Here is a 17,361-nt window from a genome sequence, read left to right as displayed (position 1 = left end):
GGGTACCTCCCCCCCGACCAGAATTTTGGGGGGAGGGACAGAGCGCCTCCCCCCCACCGCAAATCAAATTTCGATTCAGGCAAGTGACTTTCGTACATCCCTAGCAGGACTGCAGGTGAGTTGCACAGCAGGTGGAGGAGAAGGACAGATGTCATAACCAGAGAAGATGCTGCCTCTTTTCCTACTGCCTAAACTCTGGAAATCTATCTGTCCATATTCTTTATATGTAGTCCTCCATATTCCTTACTGCTGAAATTAAGAGGTTCTCTGGCAGCACTATTGTCCTTGTCTTCAGGTCTGTTTCAATCTGCCAGTTAGCTCATTTTGTTTTTTAATTTATTGGGTTCATAGACCGTTGCCCATGAGACAATTGATAGAGGGTGAGTGTGTCCTGCCTTTTCTGTACAGAATATATAAGGAAAAGAATCCAGTGGCAGTAAGGATCTTGCTCTTGTTGGAGCAGCAAAAGTTCAGGCAAGGACAGCCTGCTGATATCACAAAAAGAGAAAGAAGCTGTCTTCTGGCAGGCTTCCAAATCCTTTCAAGGAAAGAGGGTTTATAATCTCACACCCTTTTCTACAGCCCAAGGTACATGGCTTGTCTGAGCCAAATAGCAGAACTTCTGAGTCATTTCCCTCAGTGAACTGCCTATGGGCTGTTTCTTCCATGTTAATAAAAGATGGAAGAACACAACCGGAAGTCAGAGCAAATGGATGTTTGGGATGAAGAAGAACCAAAGGTTTTTGTCACCTGTTGTCAAGGGCCTATGAGCAGATGGGTCATTTGGGGCGGGGGGCTTCCTTTTCTTAATTTTAGCAGTAAGGAATATGGAGAACAGATAGGTTTCCAGAGTTTAGTTGTAGTAGGGTACCTGTCTGTGCTGGTTGGTGAACCTCATTTCCTGCTATGCTCACTTCTGGGTACAAAGTCCACACTGGAATTATTCATAAAGTATGTCACACTTACAAACAAACAACCTGTTTTGGTTCCTTGTCATCTTAGTTACAATTTGTTATTCTAGTACACACACACACACGTACACACACACACACACACACACACACACACACAGTATGTCTCATAGATATCATGTTACACTTTTCCCAGGATACATTTTTAATTCCTGTAATACATGATAAGGAATTTCTTTTAATGACAAATGTTTTTTTTTCTGTCACTAATTAATGGTGAACTCTCATGCATGTTTAGACGGAAAAAAATCCTGCAACTCCCAGCAGACCCAAGGCCACCAAGCTGGCTGGTGGATGCTGGGGGTAGTAGGACTTTTTTCTGTCTAATCGTGCATAGGATTAAGTGAATCAAGTGGGAATGTAGAACGAATTGTAGGAGGACTCTTTCTATTCTTTTTTCTGAGTTCAATCACATGTGTGCATACACACAACACATTGTGCATCCTGCACATCCTGGTTCATTCTTCCTCTATCCCTAAAGTGATTGTTGGAGAAAGGGAATTGAGCTCAGAGCCAGCATGCGAAAGGGGCAGTGAAGTAACTGGTTGGGTGGGGAAGTCACCAGAAGGGACAAAGGAAAGCTGATCCTCCCTTCCCCCCTCCCCAAATTTCAAAGGAGAGGGAGTTTAGTTCAGAAACGGTGCATAAAAGGTGTGTTTTCTTTGAACCCATTTTCCCCCAACAACAGTGATCACTTTGGCAGCAAAGGGCAAGCCAGCCTCCCTTCTCACTCCTATAGTTGCTTCTTTTTTGCCACAGTGGGTGAGAGCTAGTAGTGCCTGCATGCTCCTCTCTGCTCCTTCTGCCAGAGGGTCCAGGTTGCATGAGAGAAGCAGGCATGGACTTCTCTCATCTACAGCGTTTTGATAGGAGGTAAGGGGTTATTTTGATTGCCACTGTTTTTCTGTAAGGGGAGAGGTCTCTACCATCGGCAGAGACCCTCTCTTACCCTCCTCTCCCCACAGTAGACACCCTGAGACAACTGAACAGACTGTTTTATAAACAGATAGATACCCATTGATATCTGATCTATCTTATGTGTAAAAAAAACCCAACCCATATAGTTTCTCCAACGTAAGGGTTTCTGGAAATCCCTTACAATAGTAGCACTTTTTATGGCCTGCTGGGCATTGCATGGACATGGAAGAGTTCAGTGTAAGCAGCTTAATGTAAGCAAGTTTAAACTGATGCATGTTGGGGGATGGCGGAAATCCCATCTTCGAGTATAACCTGATGGGATATAAGCTAGCAGTGACTGAGCAAGAAAGAGATCTTGGGGTTGTGGTGGACAGCGCGATGAAAATGTCAGCCCAGTGTGCAGCTGCTTTAAAAAAGGCAAACTCCATGTTAGGCATAATTAGGAAAGGACTTGAGAATAAAACTGCCAATATTATACTGCCCTTATACAAATCTATGGTGCAACCACCCTTAGTTCTGGTCACCGCACCTAAAAAAGGATATTATAAAGCTGGAAAAAGTGCAGAGAAGGGCAACTAAAATGATGAAGGGGCTGGAGCAACTCCCCTATGAGGGAAGGTTACAACAGCTGAGATTGTTTAGCTTGGCAAAAAGGTGAGTAAGGGGAGACACGATAGAGGTGTACAAAATTATGCATGGCATGGAGAACGTAAATAGGGAGACATCTCCCTCTCTCATAATACTAGAACCCAGGGTCATACCATGAAGCTAATTGCTGGGAGAGTCAGGACAGATAAAATTGGAGGAGGGCTGATGTTGTTCCTATCTTCAAAAAGGGTAAAAACGAGGAACCTGGGAACTAAGACCAGTCAGTCTGACATCAATCCCTGGGAAAATTCTGGAGTAGATGATAAAGCAATCCATCTGGAAGCACCTTGAAAACAATGCCGTGATTACTCGAAGCCAACATGGATTTGTCAAGAACAAATCCTTGTTGGATTTGTCCTGCCAGACAAATCTGATCTCATTTTTTGATCAGGTAAACTCCCTTGTGGACTACAGGAATGCTGTGGACATAATATACCTCAACTTCAGCAAAGCTTTCAACAAAGTGCCCCATGATATCCTGATGAGCAAACTAGCTCAAAGTGTGCTAGATGAAACAACAATCAGGTGGATCCACAGTTAGCTATAGAATCGGACTCAAAGAGTGCTTATCAATGGGATCTTCTGAAACTGGGGAGAGGTAATGAGCACGGTACTGCAGGGCTCAGTCCTGGGCCCAGTGCTCTTCAACATTTTTATTAATGACTTGGAGAAGGAAGTGCAGGAAATGCTGATCAAATTTGCAGATGACACAAAATTGGGCAGGATAGCTAATACCTTGGAAGACAGAAACAAAATTCAAAGTGATCTTGATAGACTGGAGCTCTGGGTAGAAAACAACAGAATGACATTTAATAGGGATAAATGCCAAGTTCTGCACCTAGGAAAAAGAAACCAAATGCACAGTTACAAGATGGGGGATATGTGGCTCAACAACACTACAAGCGAGAAGGATCTTGGAATTGTTGTAGCTCACAAGCTGAATATGAGCCAACAATGTGATGTGGCTGCAAAAAAGGTAAATGCTATTTGGGGCTGCTGGGAAGTACTCTACTCAGCACTGGTTGGCCCTCATCTGGAGTACTGTGTCCAGTTCTGGGCACTGCACTTTAAGAAGGATGCAGACAAACTGGAGAGGGTTCAGAGGAGGGCAACATAAGTTTATCAGGGGACTGGAAACAAAGCCCTATGAAGAGAGGCTGAAAGAACTGGGCATGTTTAGCCTTGAGAAGAGAAGACTGAGGGGAGATATGATAGCACTCTTCAAGTACTTGAAAGGTTGTCACAGAGAGGAAGGCCAGGACCTCTTCCTGATCATTCCAGAGGGCAGGAGATGGAATAATGGGCTCAAGTTACAGGAAGCCAGATTGGATTTCTGCATTGAACAGGGGGTTGGACTCAATGGCCTTGTAGGCCCCTTCCAACCCTACTATTCTATGATTCTATGAAAAGGAAGTACTTCTTCACACAGCGCATAGTTAAACTGTGGAATTTGCTACCACAAGATCTAGAGATGTCCATCAATTTGGATGGCTTTAAAAGGGGTTGGACAAATTCCTGGAGAAAAGGCTATCAATGACTACTAGTCCTGATGGCTGTATGCTACCTCCAGTATCAGAGGCAGCATGCCTACATACTCCAGTTGCTGGGTAATGGGGATGGAGAGTGCTGTTACACACATGTCCTGCTTGTGGGTTTCACATCGAGAGCTTGTTGGCCACTGTGTGAACAGAATGCTGGACTAGTTGAACCTTTGGTCTGATCCAGCTTGGCTCTCTTATATTCTTAAGAGTGTGTGCATGTTATTGATACTCACAATGGATACAGTTTTGCCAAAATGCTTTAAAGCATTTTAAAGTTCCATTGCATTGCACTGAGCATGTCAAAGTTCCACTGATGGTAGTGTACAAATTTTAAGCAAGTGCTTAGCTTTTCCACTAAGTCAATGGGACTTAAATATCCAGCCGGATCAGGCCGTCTGTGTGGAGAAGGCAGGGAGTGGATATGGGAATAGCAGAAAAGGGAGATAGCTAGAATATTTAAATGGAAACACATGTGAAAAGGAGGGAGCAAGGAATTTGCTTCAATTAACTATGTACTTTTAACCAAAACCACCTTCCACATTTGTCACAACTTTGCTATTCCCTCCCATCCTCTTGGATGCATGACATACTTGCAAATGATCCTTTATCTAGCTTGCAGTAGAGTAACTGTTATTTCATGATGGTAAAATAGTGAAGGTTGAATATAAGCTGGAAACTAGAATCTCCTCAATGTCTATCAAATTTCTCCCTGCCATTTGCTATGTGAAATTGACAAATGACCAATGTCGTATTCATAATGTAGAAATGGACCAAAGTGATATTCCTTAGTCTATTATAACATCTAGAGCATGCAAATGACATTATATTTAATGTATGCTAATTTCAGTGGTTTCAGAAAGGTGATGCCTGGCTCCATATTGAGGCAATCCCCCTCATTTTTTTTTTCTAATGAGGTTAATTAGCCTTATTGAAACCAGGCTGCGAACTGCCATATTTGCCTTGGTAATTCAGTCTCAAATGTGTAGAGGTTTCACTTTTGATTTTGACTTAACACCAGACTGTCATACGCTTGTTATGGAATTTATCCTTGACTAACCTAAAGTTAAAGATAAAGGGTCAGACTCATAGGGTTGGAAAGGGCCTACAAGACCATCAAGTCCAACCCCCTGCTCCATGCAGGAAGCCTGATTCCCAGGCGGTCTCCCATCCAAGTACTAACCAGGGCTGATCCTACTTAGCTTCCAAGATCAGATGAGAACAGGCACATCCAGCCCTTTGCTGGGTGAAAGAAGTATCTCCCACTCAGCAACATTTTCTCAGTTGTTCAATAATAGTCATAACAGTTAGTGACTTCACAGGATTAATGTATCCTTTGTTGTTGTTCAGTTGTTCAGTCGTGTCCGACTCTTTGTGACCACATGGACCATAGCATGCCAGGCCTTCCTGTCCTCCGCTCTCTCCCAGAGTGTGCTTAAGTCCATATTCATTGCATCGGTGATGCTATCTAGCCATCTCATCCTCTGCCGTCCCCTTCTCCTTTTGCCTTCAATCTTTCCCAGCATCAGGGTCTTTTCCAGGAAGTTTTCTCTTCGTATTAGGTGGCCAAAATATAATGTATCCTAAATTGGCTTAAATATGTAAATAACTTTGTCAAGCATGCTATTAGCCTTTTTTCAGTGTGTCATACGTCACAAATGGAGTGTCAGTAGGATCTCTACTAGCATTCTGCATGAAAGAATGCCCATTAGGATATTGACAAGTGGGGACCTGCATCAACAGCAACAATGGAGGTGTATCCATAGCAGCTAATAAAAGTGTTCCTCTAAAGGTCTCCAGTCAGCCTGAAACAGGAGCTTTGTAATGCTGTTTGAGGCTCATGGGTGGTGGTGGTGGTGGTGGTGGAGGAAGAGGTATAGGAGAATTTGTTTCAAGAGGAGGCAAAGGAGAAAAGGCACTGGTTTTTTTTTTTCTTCCCCTACTTTCTGAAATGTCCCCATATAGGACTTTTTAACCATATCACATGCATCTCCCCAGGCCTAATCCTCCCTACAGGATTTTAGCCTTTAGGGGCTAAGCAGGCCAGTTCTCTCCTGACTCCATTTTCCCTGCCCCTCACCAGTTGACACTTCCAACATTCCATGGCTCAACTAATCCCAACATTCAATAGGTCCTGGAAGTTACTTAGCACAGATTCTTGTTGAGCCATTCCAGGGGCGGGGGGCGGGGATCCTTTATTTTTTAAAATTATCCCTTTAAAAAAATACACCCCTGAATACTTCTAGAGTACCTGGGAGTCCTGGAGAATGCGGATACCACTGCTTTGCTTTTGGGTGGTTCCCTTTCACCTCCCAATTGATAAGTTTGAGATGACTTATACTTGGTTTTAGTGCAATAACATGTAGCAGTGTACCCCATTATCTAGCAGGAATACTCCTACCTCAGGGTTCCAACCAGCCTAAAACAGCCACTTTGGGGGGGCGGGTCACAGAAGACACTCTTTGGGGCTCGCAGAAGACACTTTTTTCTTTCCCACCCGTTCTCCAATGTGCTATATAGTGCTAAAGGCCTCAGAATCAGGGCTGGCTATCAATTTTGACCCTAATCACTTTATTGCTATAAAACACAAGGGTTCAGGAGACTATAGGATGGGGATGAGATTTTTTAACTTTATGGCATACACCCCTTGGGCATAATCACTTGGGGCACAATTGTTGTGCAAACAAATTAATTTCATGATATTGATCATGGGAAGGAGAGAAAGAAGGCCAGTGTGAGCAAAACAGGACCCTTTCTAACCTACCTGCCACCTTTACAGATTCTAGAGTGCTACCACAGAACATGGAGTTGTCAGTAGAAACTAGAGAGGGGATAGGGAAATGAGAGTGAAGGAACCTGAGAGCTCTTGCAACTAGTATGTGTTGCTATGATTCTAGTTCTAAGAATTTATTTCCCCCCTTTCCTTGCTCATTCTCACTGAGCCCAGGGTAGCTGGAGCAAAGCACCACTGAGGGTCTGAATAGGATAGTCATTAAAAGGATTCACTCTGTCGGTGGAGTCAAGAGATTGGGTGGGGTAAGAGTACCCAAATTTATTTATTTATTTATTTATTATTTATTTATTAACTGGCTTCCTTCATACAAAACAAAGGTAGGAGAAAAAATAGATCAATTTTCATTTAATATAGAGTGGTACCCAAAACCTTTGTCATTATAGTCTGCTGCAATTCAATAAGCACCTTCAGTTTCAAGTATTTTATGGAGATTGTTTTGATTACAGGTTCTTAGTTGCTGTTCATCCCCTGCTGATGCTTTATTAAACATGCCAAGAACTGCTTTTTTTGCAGATATAAAGGAATCTGTACGAGATTCCAGACAGCTCTTTCAAAGATTATACAGTAAATAACCCTCTCCCCCCTCCCCCCACTTCCCTTCCCCTCACAAGTATTTTTTGTGTTTCCATGGCTATTTCATACAGGCACTTTGTCTACTTTTATCCACATGAAGTTAGTTGTGCCAAAAGATTCAAATGCATTTTTTTCACCACAAGTGTGTGGAATGCCCAGGAAAGTGCTATGTCTGTATGGTTTCTAAGGACCCATGATAACCATAAAGGGCACAATCCTATGCAGATAGGCAGCCGCCTCCAAACTCAGAGGCGACTGCCTATCCAATGCAGGGCAGGAGAAGCATGGAGGGGATCATTTCCTCCGTGCTCCTCCTGCCCTGCATTTTCAGCTAGACAGCCGATTGCGGCTGTCTAGCCATAGGAGGGCTAAGTGGGCGAGGAGGCTGCCGTACAACATACTGGATGTGTCATACAGGCATTTCCGCCCTCCCCGCCCTGGAACGCCCCCCCAGGAATGCCCCATTTTGGCTGCTCCGCACTCCTCTTGCAAGTTCAGAGCATGGGGCTTTTCCGTGCTGCCACCGAGGCAGCACAGAAGTGTGAGAAGGTCGGTTCTCCAGGGTCAGTTCCCAGAAAACCAGATATCCTATGGTCATCTAGCCGCTGACTAGTGGCCATAGGATTGCTCCCTAAGTAGTCTAATAACTGTTCCTTCATATGATGACCAATCTGAAAAGAAATAACTAGCTCTAACAATTTTCATTTTATTTAGTATCCTTTTTAAATGATCTTGCTGTTAGTTAATTAGGGCATTGATTTGCTGTCTCTCCAGTTTATATCAATATACTCATTTGCTGATAATTTAATTGGTTATGCTAATGGATAGGCTATTATAACTTTGCCTCACACTGTTGACTAATTTCCTACATACAATGCTTGTTTTGTTTTGTTCCCCCCCATCCCACCCTTCCTCTAGCACTGCAGTGATAATACAAACCTCTGTCAGTCAGATATGAACATTGTAGGTGCCTGGAGGAGAGGCTACACTGGAAAGAACATTGTGGTCACCATCTTGGATGATGGCATTGAAAGAACCCACCCAGACTTGGCACAGAATTATGTGAGTTTCCACAGTGCATCAGATTGCTATTTTATTCTGCTGAGTAAATTAATCAAGGTACTGGAATTATTTTGAAGGATGGGAATGGTGAAAGAAAATGTCTGAAAAAGAAGGGTACACTAAAGGGTTAATAGTAAAATGAAGTGGAATAAATTATACTTTCATGCTTTTACAAGTAATTTGGTTTGGCTGTATCATTAGACATTAATTTTAAGTTATATGATGGCCATTTTTCCACACGTTTGTTATCCCTAATTAGAGACAAAATAGTTTGAGATCCTCAAACCAGATATTCCACAGAGTTGTCTCCTGGTTTTCTACAGCCAGCTGGTCTTTTATTTTTTTATACATTTTGCCTGCAAACCTGCATGCACTGAGATTTTTCCCGTTTCAGAACACCACTGATCTATGGTTTAAACACTAGAACACCACCCCAAGATGCATTCATTAGGAGGTTTAGAAGAAGAGATTCTACTACCTGTTTCTGCATTTTAATTAACATATTGAAGGGTAGTAGCTTTTGATAACTCCATATAGTTTACCTCTGGACATTTTTTGACTTCAGTATTCTTGAAGTTTCTTTAGGCCAGGTGCATATCTGTCCCATGCATATCAAGAAGTAGTTCTGATGTCCCCAGACCCATAGTTTACACTAGTATGACTTCAACTCAGGAAGGAAAAGAGCTTCTACCACCTCTTGCATGGGACCCTGCCAAGCTTCAGCCTAACCAGTGTCATGTAGGATCCACTTTCTATAAGATTCAACCCTGGATGTTTCAGTAACCAGACCCCCATCCTGCCCATTACATTCCTCAATTTATTCTTCATACTGTGAATTAATGCTGCTCTCAAATTCACTTTCAAAATTTAAGTCATAGCTGTTATAACCATGATAATTTCAAAGGCAACTTTGTCTCCTAAAGAGTTAAACTATTGAAAATGTTTTGAGATCTGATGGATACAGATGATGTGAAGCTTGGCTTGTGAAACTGCTGCATTTTGCAAGCAAAATATATACTGGTGAAATAATAAACTTTTCTCATATTGACAATTATTCTTGGGCTGCAATTCTGAACATGCTTACTATCAGTCTTGGCTGATTGGCAAAATGGAGTGCAAGAGCCGTTTCCCATTATTTTGAGGCAACCCACTTTTCTCGGCTAAATTACCATGTTGAATCTAAAAATGACTGTTCCCAAGATGGTAACTCAAGTGGAAGCCCAGAATTTAAGATGGCATCCAAGCTATTGTCTTGAACTAATGCTTCCTATTTCTATGGCTGTGCAGGAGCTTGAGCGAAATAATAAGCAAGTGAACTGGGTGTTTAAGGTACCTACAAAATCAATAGCATATGTACCCAAAGTGACCCACAGTATCAGCTCGTTAAATCAATGTTGCAGCCCTTACAGTGCTTTCAAAATGTATTAATGCTTTGGAATTGTGTTGTTCTGTATAATGTTATTCTACATTATACAACTAATGATACAACATGTGACATTCTAATGATACAACATGTGACATTCTAGAAACACAGAGCAATGTTTTATTCCATAGGACTTACAAGTTAAATGTTACATTGGCTGAAAGCATAGAGCTGTCATTTTTTCTTACATTTTAATATTTATGGATATCAGTGCAACCTGCAATTTGAGTCCTATTGTGTTTGTCTAGTTAGCATGGCTTACAGGCTAACATGAGAGTTCATCTCTTTCAAATAAAAATGCAATGAATTATGGACATATGAAGGTTTTGATGAAGAACTAATTAATACATGTAAATAAAGAACAATTAAATGAGCAATCCATATTTGTACAGGAGCACCACAGAAACATTTTTTTGTGGCAGCTGTGCTTTCTTGCACGTACTCAGCTGGTTGGCACACCCTCTTTTGCAACTGCACACTGTTACATTGAGCCAAGCGTGAGGAATAGGGTCAACTGTTGTGAGAATGGGAATGAGCCCCCTTTTCTCCTCTTTCCAGCCACAGCTCATAGGCTGACCTAACTGCATGTCACACAGTGGGCACTCTCCCTTATATGCGATTCTACAGGTTGCAGTGCTTGATGTGATGCAGCAAGGAACTGCTGGTGAGGGTGGGGAGGGTGAAAAGGCTTCTGGTTTCTTAACCTTACAAATAGTGCCTACCTGACAGCATCTGTGGCCCTGACATGCAGCTCATAAGAACATAAGAAGAGCCAGGCTGGATCAGACCAAGGGTCCATCTAGTCCAGCATTCTGTTCACACAGTGGCCAACCAGCTGTCGACCAGGAACGCACAAGAGGGCATGAGCACAACAGCACCCTCCCACCCATGTTCCCCAGCAACTGGTGTACATAGGCTCACTGCCTCTGGTACTGGAGGTAGCACATAGCCATCAAGACTAGTAGCCATTGATAGCCTTTTCCTCCAGGAATTTGTCCAACCCCCTTTTAAAGCCATCCAAATTAGTGGCTATCACTACATCCTGTGGTAGCCAATTCCATAGTTTAACTATATGCTGGGTGTGAAGGAGTCCTTCCTTTTATCTGTCCTGAATCTCCCACCATTCAGCTTCATAGGATGACCCCAGGTTCTAGTATTTTGAGACAGGGAGAAAAATGTCTCCCTATCCACATTCTCCACACCATGCATAATTTTGTAGACCTCTACCATGTCTCCCCCCTTCATGGATCACTGCCTTGTTGTGGCGAAGGGGCTTGCGTAACTCAGTGAAGCCATAAGCTATGCCGTGCAGGGCCACCCAAGACGGACAGGTCATGGCAGAGAGTTCTGACAAAATGTGGTCCACTGGAGAAGGAAATGGCAACCCACTCCAGTATTCTTGCCAAGAAAACCCCATGGAACGTATCACAAGGCTAAAAGAGATGACGCCGGAAGATGAGCCCCTCAGGTCGGAAGGAGTCCAATATGCTACTGGGGAAGAGCAGAGGGTATTTCCAAGTAGCGCCAGAAAGAGTGAAGCGGCTGGGCCAAACCCGAAAGGACACTCAGCTGTGGATGTGTCTGGCGGTGAAAAGAAAATCCGATGCTGTAAAGAACAATATTGTTTAGGAGCCTGGAATGTCAGATCAATGAATGTATGGCTGTGAGAGCTGGACTATAAGGAAGGCTGAGCGCCGAAGAATTGATGCTTTCGAACTGTGGTGCTGGAGAAGACTCTTACGAGAGCCCTGGACTGCAAGGAGGTCAAATCAGTCCATCCTAAAGGAAATCAGCCCTGAGTGCTCATTGGAAGGACAGATAATGAAGCTGAAGCTCCAATATTTTGGCCACCTAATGCGAAGAGAAAACTCCCTGGAAAAGACCCTGATGCTGGGAAAGACTGAAGGCAAAAGGAGAAGGGGACGGCAGAGGATGAGATGGCTAGATAGCATCACGGATGCAATGAATATGAACTTGAGCACGCTCCGGGAGAGAGCGCAGGACAGGAAGGCCTGGCGTGCTATGGTCCATGGGGTCACGAAGAGTCGGACACGACTGAACGACTGAACAACAACAACCATGTCTCCCCTTACCCTCTTTTTTCCCAAGCTAAACAATCCCAGCTATTGTAACCTTCCCTCATAGGGGAGATGTTCCAGCCCCTTGATCATTTTAGTTGCCCTTTTCTGCACTTTTTCCAGCTCTACAATACCTTTTTTTTAGGTGTGGTGACCAGAACTGTACCTAGTATTCCATGTGTGGTCGCATCATAGATTTGTATATGGCCAGTATGATATTGGCAGTTTTATTCTTAATTCCTTTTCTAATTATGCCTAATATGGAGTTTGCCTTTTTTACTTTTTTACAGTGGCCGCACACTGGGTTGACATCTTAACTGAGCTTAAGATCCACCACAACCCCAAGATCTCTTTCCTGGTCAGTCACTGCTTGCTCAGATCCCATCAGGCTATACCTGAAGTTGGGATTTTTTTGCCCCAACGTGCATCACTTTACATTTGCTTTCATTGAACCACATTTGCCATTTAGATACCCATTCTCCCAGTTTGGAGAGATCCTTTTGGAGCTCTTCACAATCCCTTTTTGTTTTAACCACCCTAAATAATTTTGTGTCAAACATGGCCACTTCACTGCTCACTCATAGTTCCAGATCATTTATGAACAGGTTGAAAAGCATTTGTCCTAATACAGATCCCTGTGGGACCCCACTATTTACTTCCCTCCATTGGGACAATTTAGCATTTATTCCTACTCTCTGCTTTCTGTTCTTTAACCAGTTACTCATCCATAAGAGGACCTGTCTTATTCCATGACTGCTAAGTTTGCTCAGGAGGAGTCTTTGGTTGAGCGACTTTGTCAAAAGCCTTTTGGAAGTCCAAGTAAACAGTGTCTACTGGATCAGCTCTGTCTAGATGTTTATTGACACTCTCAAAGAACTTAAAAAGTTAGTGAGACAGGACTTACCTTTGCAGAAGCCGTGCTGATTCTTTTTCAGCAGGGCTTGTCTTTCTATATGCTTACTAATTTTATCTTTAATAATGCCTTCAACTAATTTACCAAGAACAGAGATTAAGCTAAGTGGCCTGTAATTTCTCAGATCCCCCTGGATCCCTTTTTGAAAATTGGTGTTACATTGGCCATCTTCCAGTCCTCTAGTATAGAGGCTTATCTTAGGGATATGTTGCATATTTTGGTTAGAAGATCAGCAATTTCATCTTTGAGTTCTTTAAGAATTCTAGGATGGATACCATCTGGGCCCAGTGATTTATTTGCTTTCAATTTATCAATAAGGTTGAGAACTTTATATTTTGTCACCACTATTTGCATCAGTTCCTCAGACTCTCTTCCTGAAAACATCAGTTCAGGCACAGGGATCTGTCCACTATCTTCTGCAGTGTAGATGAATGAAAATAATTCATTCAGCTTCTCTGCAATCTCCTTGAGCTCCTTCAGTACTCCTTTAACTCCATTGTCATCCAGTGGTCCAACTGCCTCCCTAGCTTGTTTTCTGCTTCTGATATATTTAAATAATTCTTTATTATTGGCCTTGATGTTGTTAGCGATATGCTTCTCAAGATGCTTTTTTGCATCTCTTATTGTCTGCTCGCATCGCTGCTGTGCAAGCTTGTGCTGCCTTTTGCTTTCCTCACTTGGGCAAGACTTCCATTTTCTGAAGGAAGCCCTCTTTTCTCTAATAGCTCCCTTAACACTGCTCATTAACCATGCCAGCAACCTCTTGGACTTGGTGCTACCTTTCTTAACCTGTGGTATACATTTTAGCTGGGCTTCTATTATTGTGGTTTTGAGTAATCTCCAAGCATTTTGAAGGGATTTAATCCTCTTGACTCCCCCTTTTAGCTTCCGTTTCACCTGTTCCCTCATTTTAGAGAAGTTTCCTCTTTTGAAGTCAAATGTGCCTGCGTTGGACTTCCTGGGCAATTATCCACTGAAATATATATTTAACATGCAGCAAAAAATCGTGGCTTGTTAGTTCTGTATAACAGAAATATTTAACAGTTAAGACAGTTCCAAACTGACAGGATAAAAGTATTTATAGATCACTAAATCCAACTTACAGCTTCTTGATGAATTCCTTGGCAGTTCTTGTGGCCTAGTCTGAGAGTGGCACAGTACCAAATGAATTGAGAAGGTTTGCATTATATGCTTTCCATTTGCATGCTTTGTTATAGTCACAATGTGAGAAGTGACATCTGATACTAGCAGCACTAGTATTTTGCTTTTCTCAGTATCTGAGAGTTGGCTGCGGACAGTGTGTGGTAGAACATCCTACTTCTTGCAGTGGCAGCCATCAACCTCAGCTTGGTGCACTTCATCTTGTTGTACTGGTGCACCAGAAGAAGAAATATGTCTGTGTGTCAAGCTGAAATTACAGTGGTATCAGCACAGCTCTTAACTGCATGCAGTAGAATTCTAGTATCTGCTTCTTCATCGATGCCTGCTGTTGCACTACATCAATAGACAGATGGTGCACCACCTTCCTTTCATCTTCAAATCCTGCAGTAATGATAACATCAAAGTTCTCATATGAATATAAGATGACATGATTTGAAAGGTAGTGAGCAAGTTATGTTTTATTCTCAAGCAACACAAGAAATGTTTTCCAGTTTGGGGCAGAGGGACATTCTTGTTCTCAATAACTTGTCACACTGATGTGGAAGTATGCATGCATTTCTGATGAGTACAAGCCTTAATGGATTTTTCTTTGTAACTGTCAAACACAATATCAACTTTCAATTGTTGAACAAAAATATTGGCAAAATCCCCAATATGTTTACATTTGATTGCATATCCAAAGTGATAACCATTGCCTACCCATCAGTTATTAGATAAGACATGCTCCACAGTGCTTGGACAATCAGTATCAGTTGTCAGGGTGACACATATTCATAAAGTGAAGCATATTCTCTGCCTCTGAGATCACCATTCATTTCTAGCAATGATAACGGTACAGGCAAAAGTTCAAGTCTCAATATGGATTGCAAGTCAATGTGTCTTCCAGCCTTATATGTCATTATTAGATGTTGTAAAATGTTCCTGTCAGCCTGAATTACTTTCTTTCCTGTCCTTTACTGTATACAGGTCTTTGAGAATTAAATCTGAGGGTTTTATCATTGTCTGGTGATAACTGACCTTGGATGTTCCACCTTCTGTGAATAGAAGTTCTTCTTTAACAAAAAAACCCCCCGTAACTTGCTCCTGACAATGTTTTCTAGCGTTCAAGAGAGATGTCTATATTTTATCACTTGCCAGGTCCTTTGTGGCAACATTGTTATTTATTTATTTATTTATTAAATTTCTATACCGCCCCATTGCTGAAGCTCTCTGGGCAGTTTACAAAAGTTAAAACATTAAAATACAATATACGAAGTTTAAAAACCATTTACGTAAAACATATGGACAAACAACATATAACTAAAAACAACTTTGAACTAAAAACAATTTGTTTTAAAAATCCAACAGTAAAACACAGCTTAAAATAACACTGCTTAAAAATAATATACAAAAGTCAGCAAAAAGAACAAAAGTTCTAAAAAGGGAAGGCCTGCCGGAATAACATCGTCTTTAATGCCTGCTTAAAAACCTTCAATGAGGTCAGCAGGCACATTTCAACTGCCAAGTCATTCTACCACTGAGGGGCAGCAAAGGAAAAGGTCCTCTTGTGTGTGGCTGCCAGTCTCACATTGGCAGCTGCAGCAGAGAGCCCTCAGATGACCTTAGGTGGCAGACTGGGATGTAGGGGAGAAGGCGCTCCCTAAGGTACCTTGGGCCTAAACCATGTAAAGCTTTAAAGGTAAGAACCACCACTTCATATTTTGCTCGGAAACAAATTGGCAACCAGTGTAAAGATTTTAAAACTGGTATAATATGATCTCCATGGGATGTCCCAGAGACCAACCTGGCTGCCATATTTTGTACCAGCTGAAGTTTCCAAACTAAGTATAAAGGCAGCCCCAAGTACAGCGCATTGCAGAAATCAAGCCTAGAGGTTACCAGCATGTGCACCACCGTTACCAGGTCCATATGTTCCAGGAATGGGCATAGCTGGTGTATCAGCTGAAGGTGATAACAGGCACTTCTCACCATTGCCTCCACCTGGGGTGCCAGGAGAAGGGTTGGGTCAAGAAGCACCCCCAAGCTATGAACTTGCTCCTTCATGGAGAGTACAACCCCATCCAGAATTGGTTGACATACCGCAATACCTGAATTAGGACCCTTCACGATGAGCACTTCTGGCTTGCCTGGATTCAATTTCAGCTTGTTCTCCCTCATCCACCCATTATTGACTTCAGGCAGTCATAACTTCGTTGGATAAAGATGTTAAGGAGAAATAGATTTGGGTGTCATCAGCATACTGATAACACTCAGCCCCAAACCTCCTGATGATCTCTCCCAGCAGTTTCATGTAGATATTAAACAGCATCGGGGATAGAATGGAGCCCTGAGGGACTCCACATAATAGTTCCTTTTTTGAGGAACAACTATCCCCAAGTGACACCATCTGGAACCATCCTGAGAGAAAGGAGCAGAACCCTTGCAGAGCAGTGCCCCCATCCCCCAACTCCAATGTCGATGGTATGGAATGCTACTGAGAGATTGTGCCGGAGGCCCGGAGCACATTGAAACTGGACACTATGCCCAGAATTGCTTCTCCATCAATATGGTCTCTGTAATGCTAGTTCACAGGCAGACCAGGTTATATTCAGCAGAGTTTTCCATTTCAACCATAGCAAATGTTTCTCTAGCTATTTCATGGTGTGGTGTGGTCATATCCTGCGATATAAGGCATCATTAGGGTAAGGACACAAATGTAAAGCCCCATATGCCAGCATGAATTGACTTAGTAAAAATGAGAAGTATGGATACCATCTCAATGTATGACCACTAGAAGGAAAATAATTTTCGTTGTCCATAAATTTCTGGATATAGTGCTGGTTGCCTTCTGTTCTGAAGTACAAAAATCCTGCGGAATTGAATATACACAGATACGGTATGGATAAATTATTTAAATAATCAGATCTCTCAGAAATCCTTTTACTTTGTCTCCCTCAGGAGCTGCCTCAGATTTGCCTGCTCAGAATTCCCTCAGAAGGTGAATCCACTTGAGCATGTGTACTCCAGTGCTTCAAGCCCGCCTTGCTTTTTCTTTACTATTCAAGTTCAGTAGTCCTCTTTGGTGTGTTGATTTTGTAGGCACCTGAAACCAGTTCAGTTATTGATTGTTTCTCTCAGGCTCCCATATGGCCAAAGATACAGGAAGCATTAATTCAAGATGCCAGCTTGGACACAAGCTTGAATGTTGGGTTTGCAGTTGAGAAGTCAGTCTGGGAACCATGATTTCAGATTCGGCATGGTCAAATTAGTCTTAAAACACAGGTTCCCCAAATGGAAGAAAAA

At 42.4% G+C, this 17,361-nt stretch overlaps 1 protein-coding gene across 2 annotated transcripts in view; it reads left to right on the top strand.

Annotated features, from left to right (window-relative positions):
• Window positions 1–17,361, top strand: part of LOC146352530 (proprotein convertase subtilisin/kexin type 5-like) — a 316,248-nt gene that overhangs the window by 129,132 nt on the left and 169,755 nt on the right. For both annotated transcript variants that reach the window (XM_084834270.1, XM_084834271.1), the window contains exon 4: window positions 8,361–8,504. In XM_084834270.1, coding sequence (XP_084690396.1) covers window positions 8,361–8,504 — 144 coding nt within the window. The remainder of the gene's footprint in view (window positions 1–8,360; window positions 8,505–17,361) is intronic.

Source organism: Heloderma suspectum, chromosome 2 (genome assembly GCF_057233095.1).
Source record: "Heloderma suspectum isolate Gila_16-S chromosome 2, 16-S_ref, whole genome shotgun sequence".
Taxonomy (NCBI): domain Eukaryota; kingdom Metazoa; phylum Chordata; class Lepidosauria; order Squamata; family Helodermatidae; genus Heloderma; species Heloderma suspectum.
This window is presented reverse-complemented; position numbering and strand designations above follow the sequence as displayed.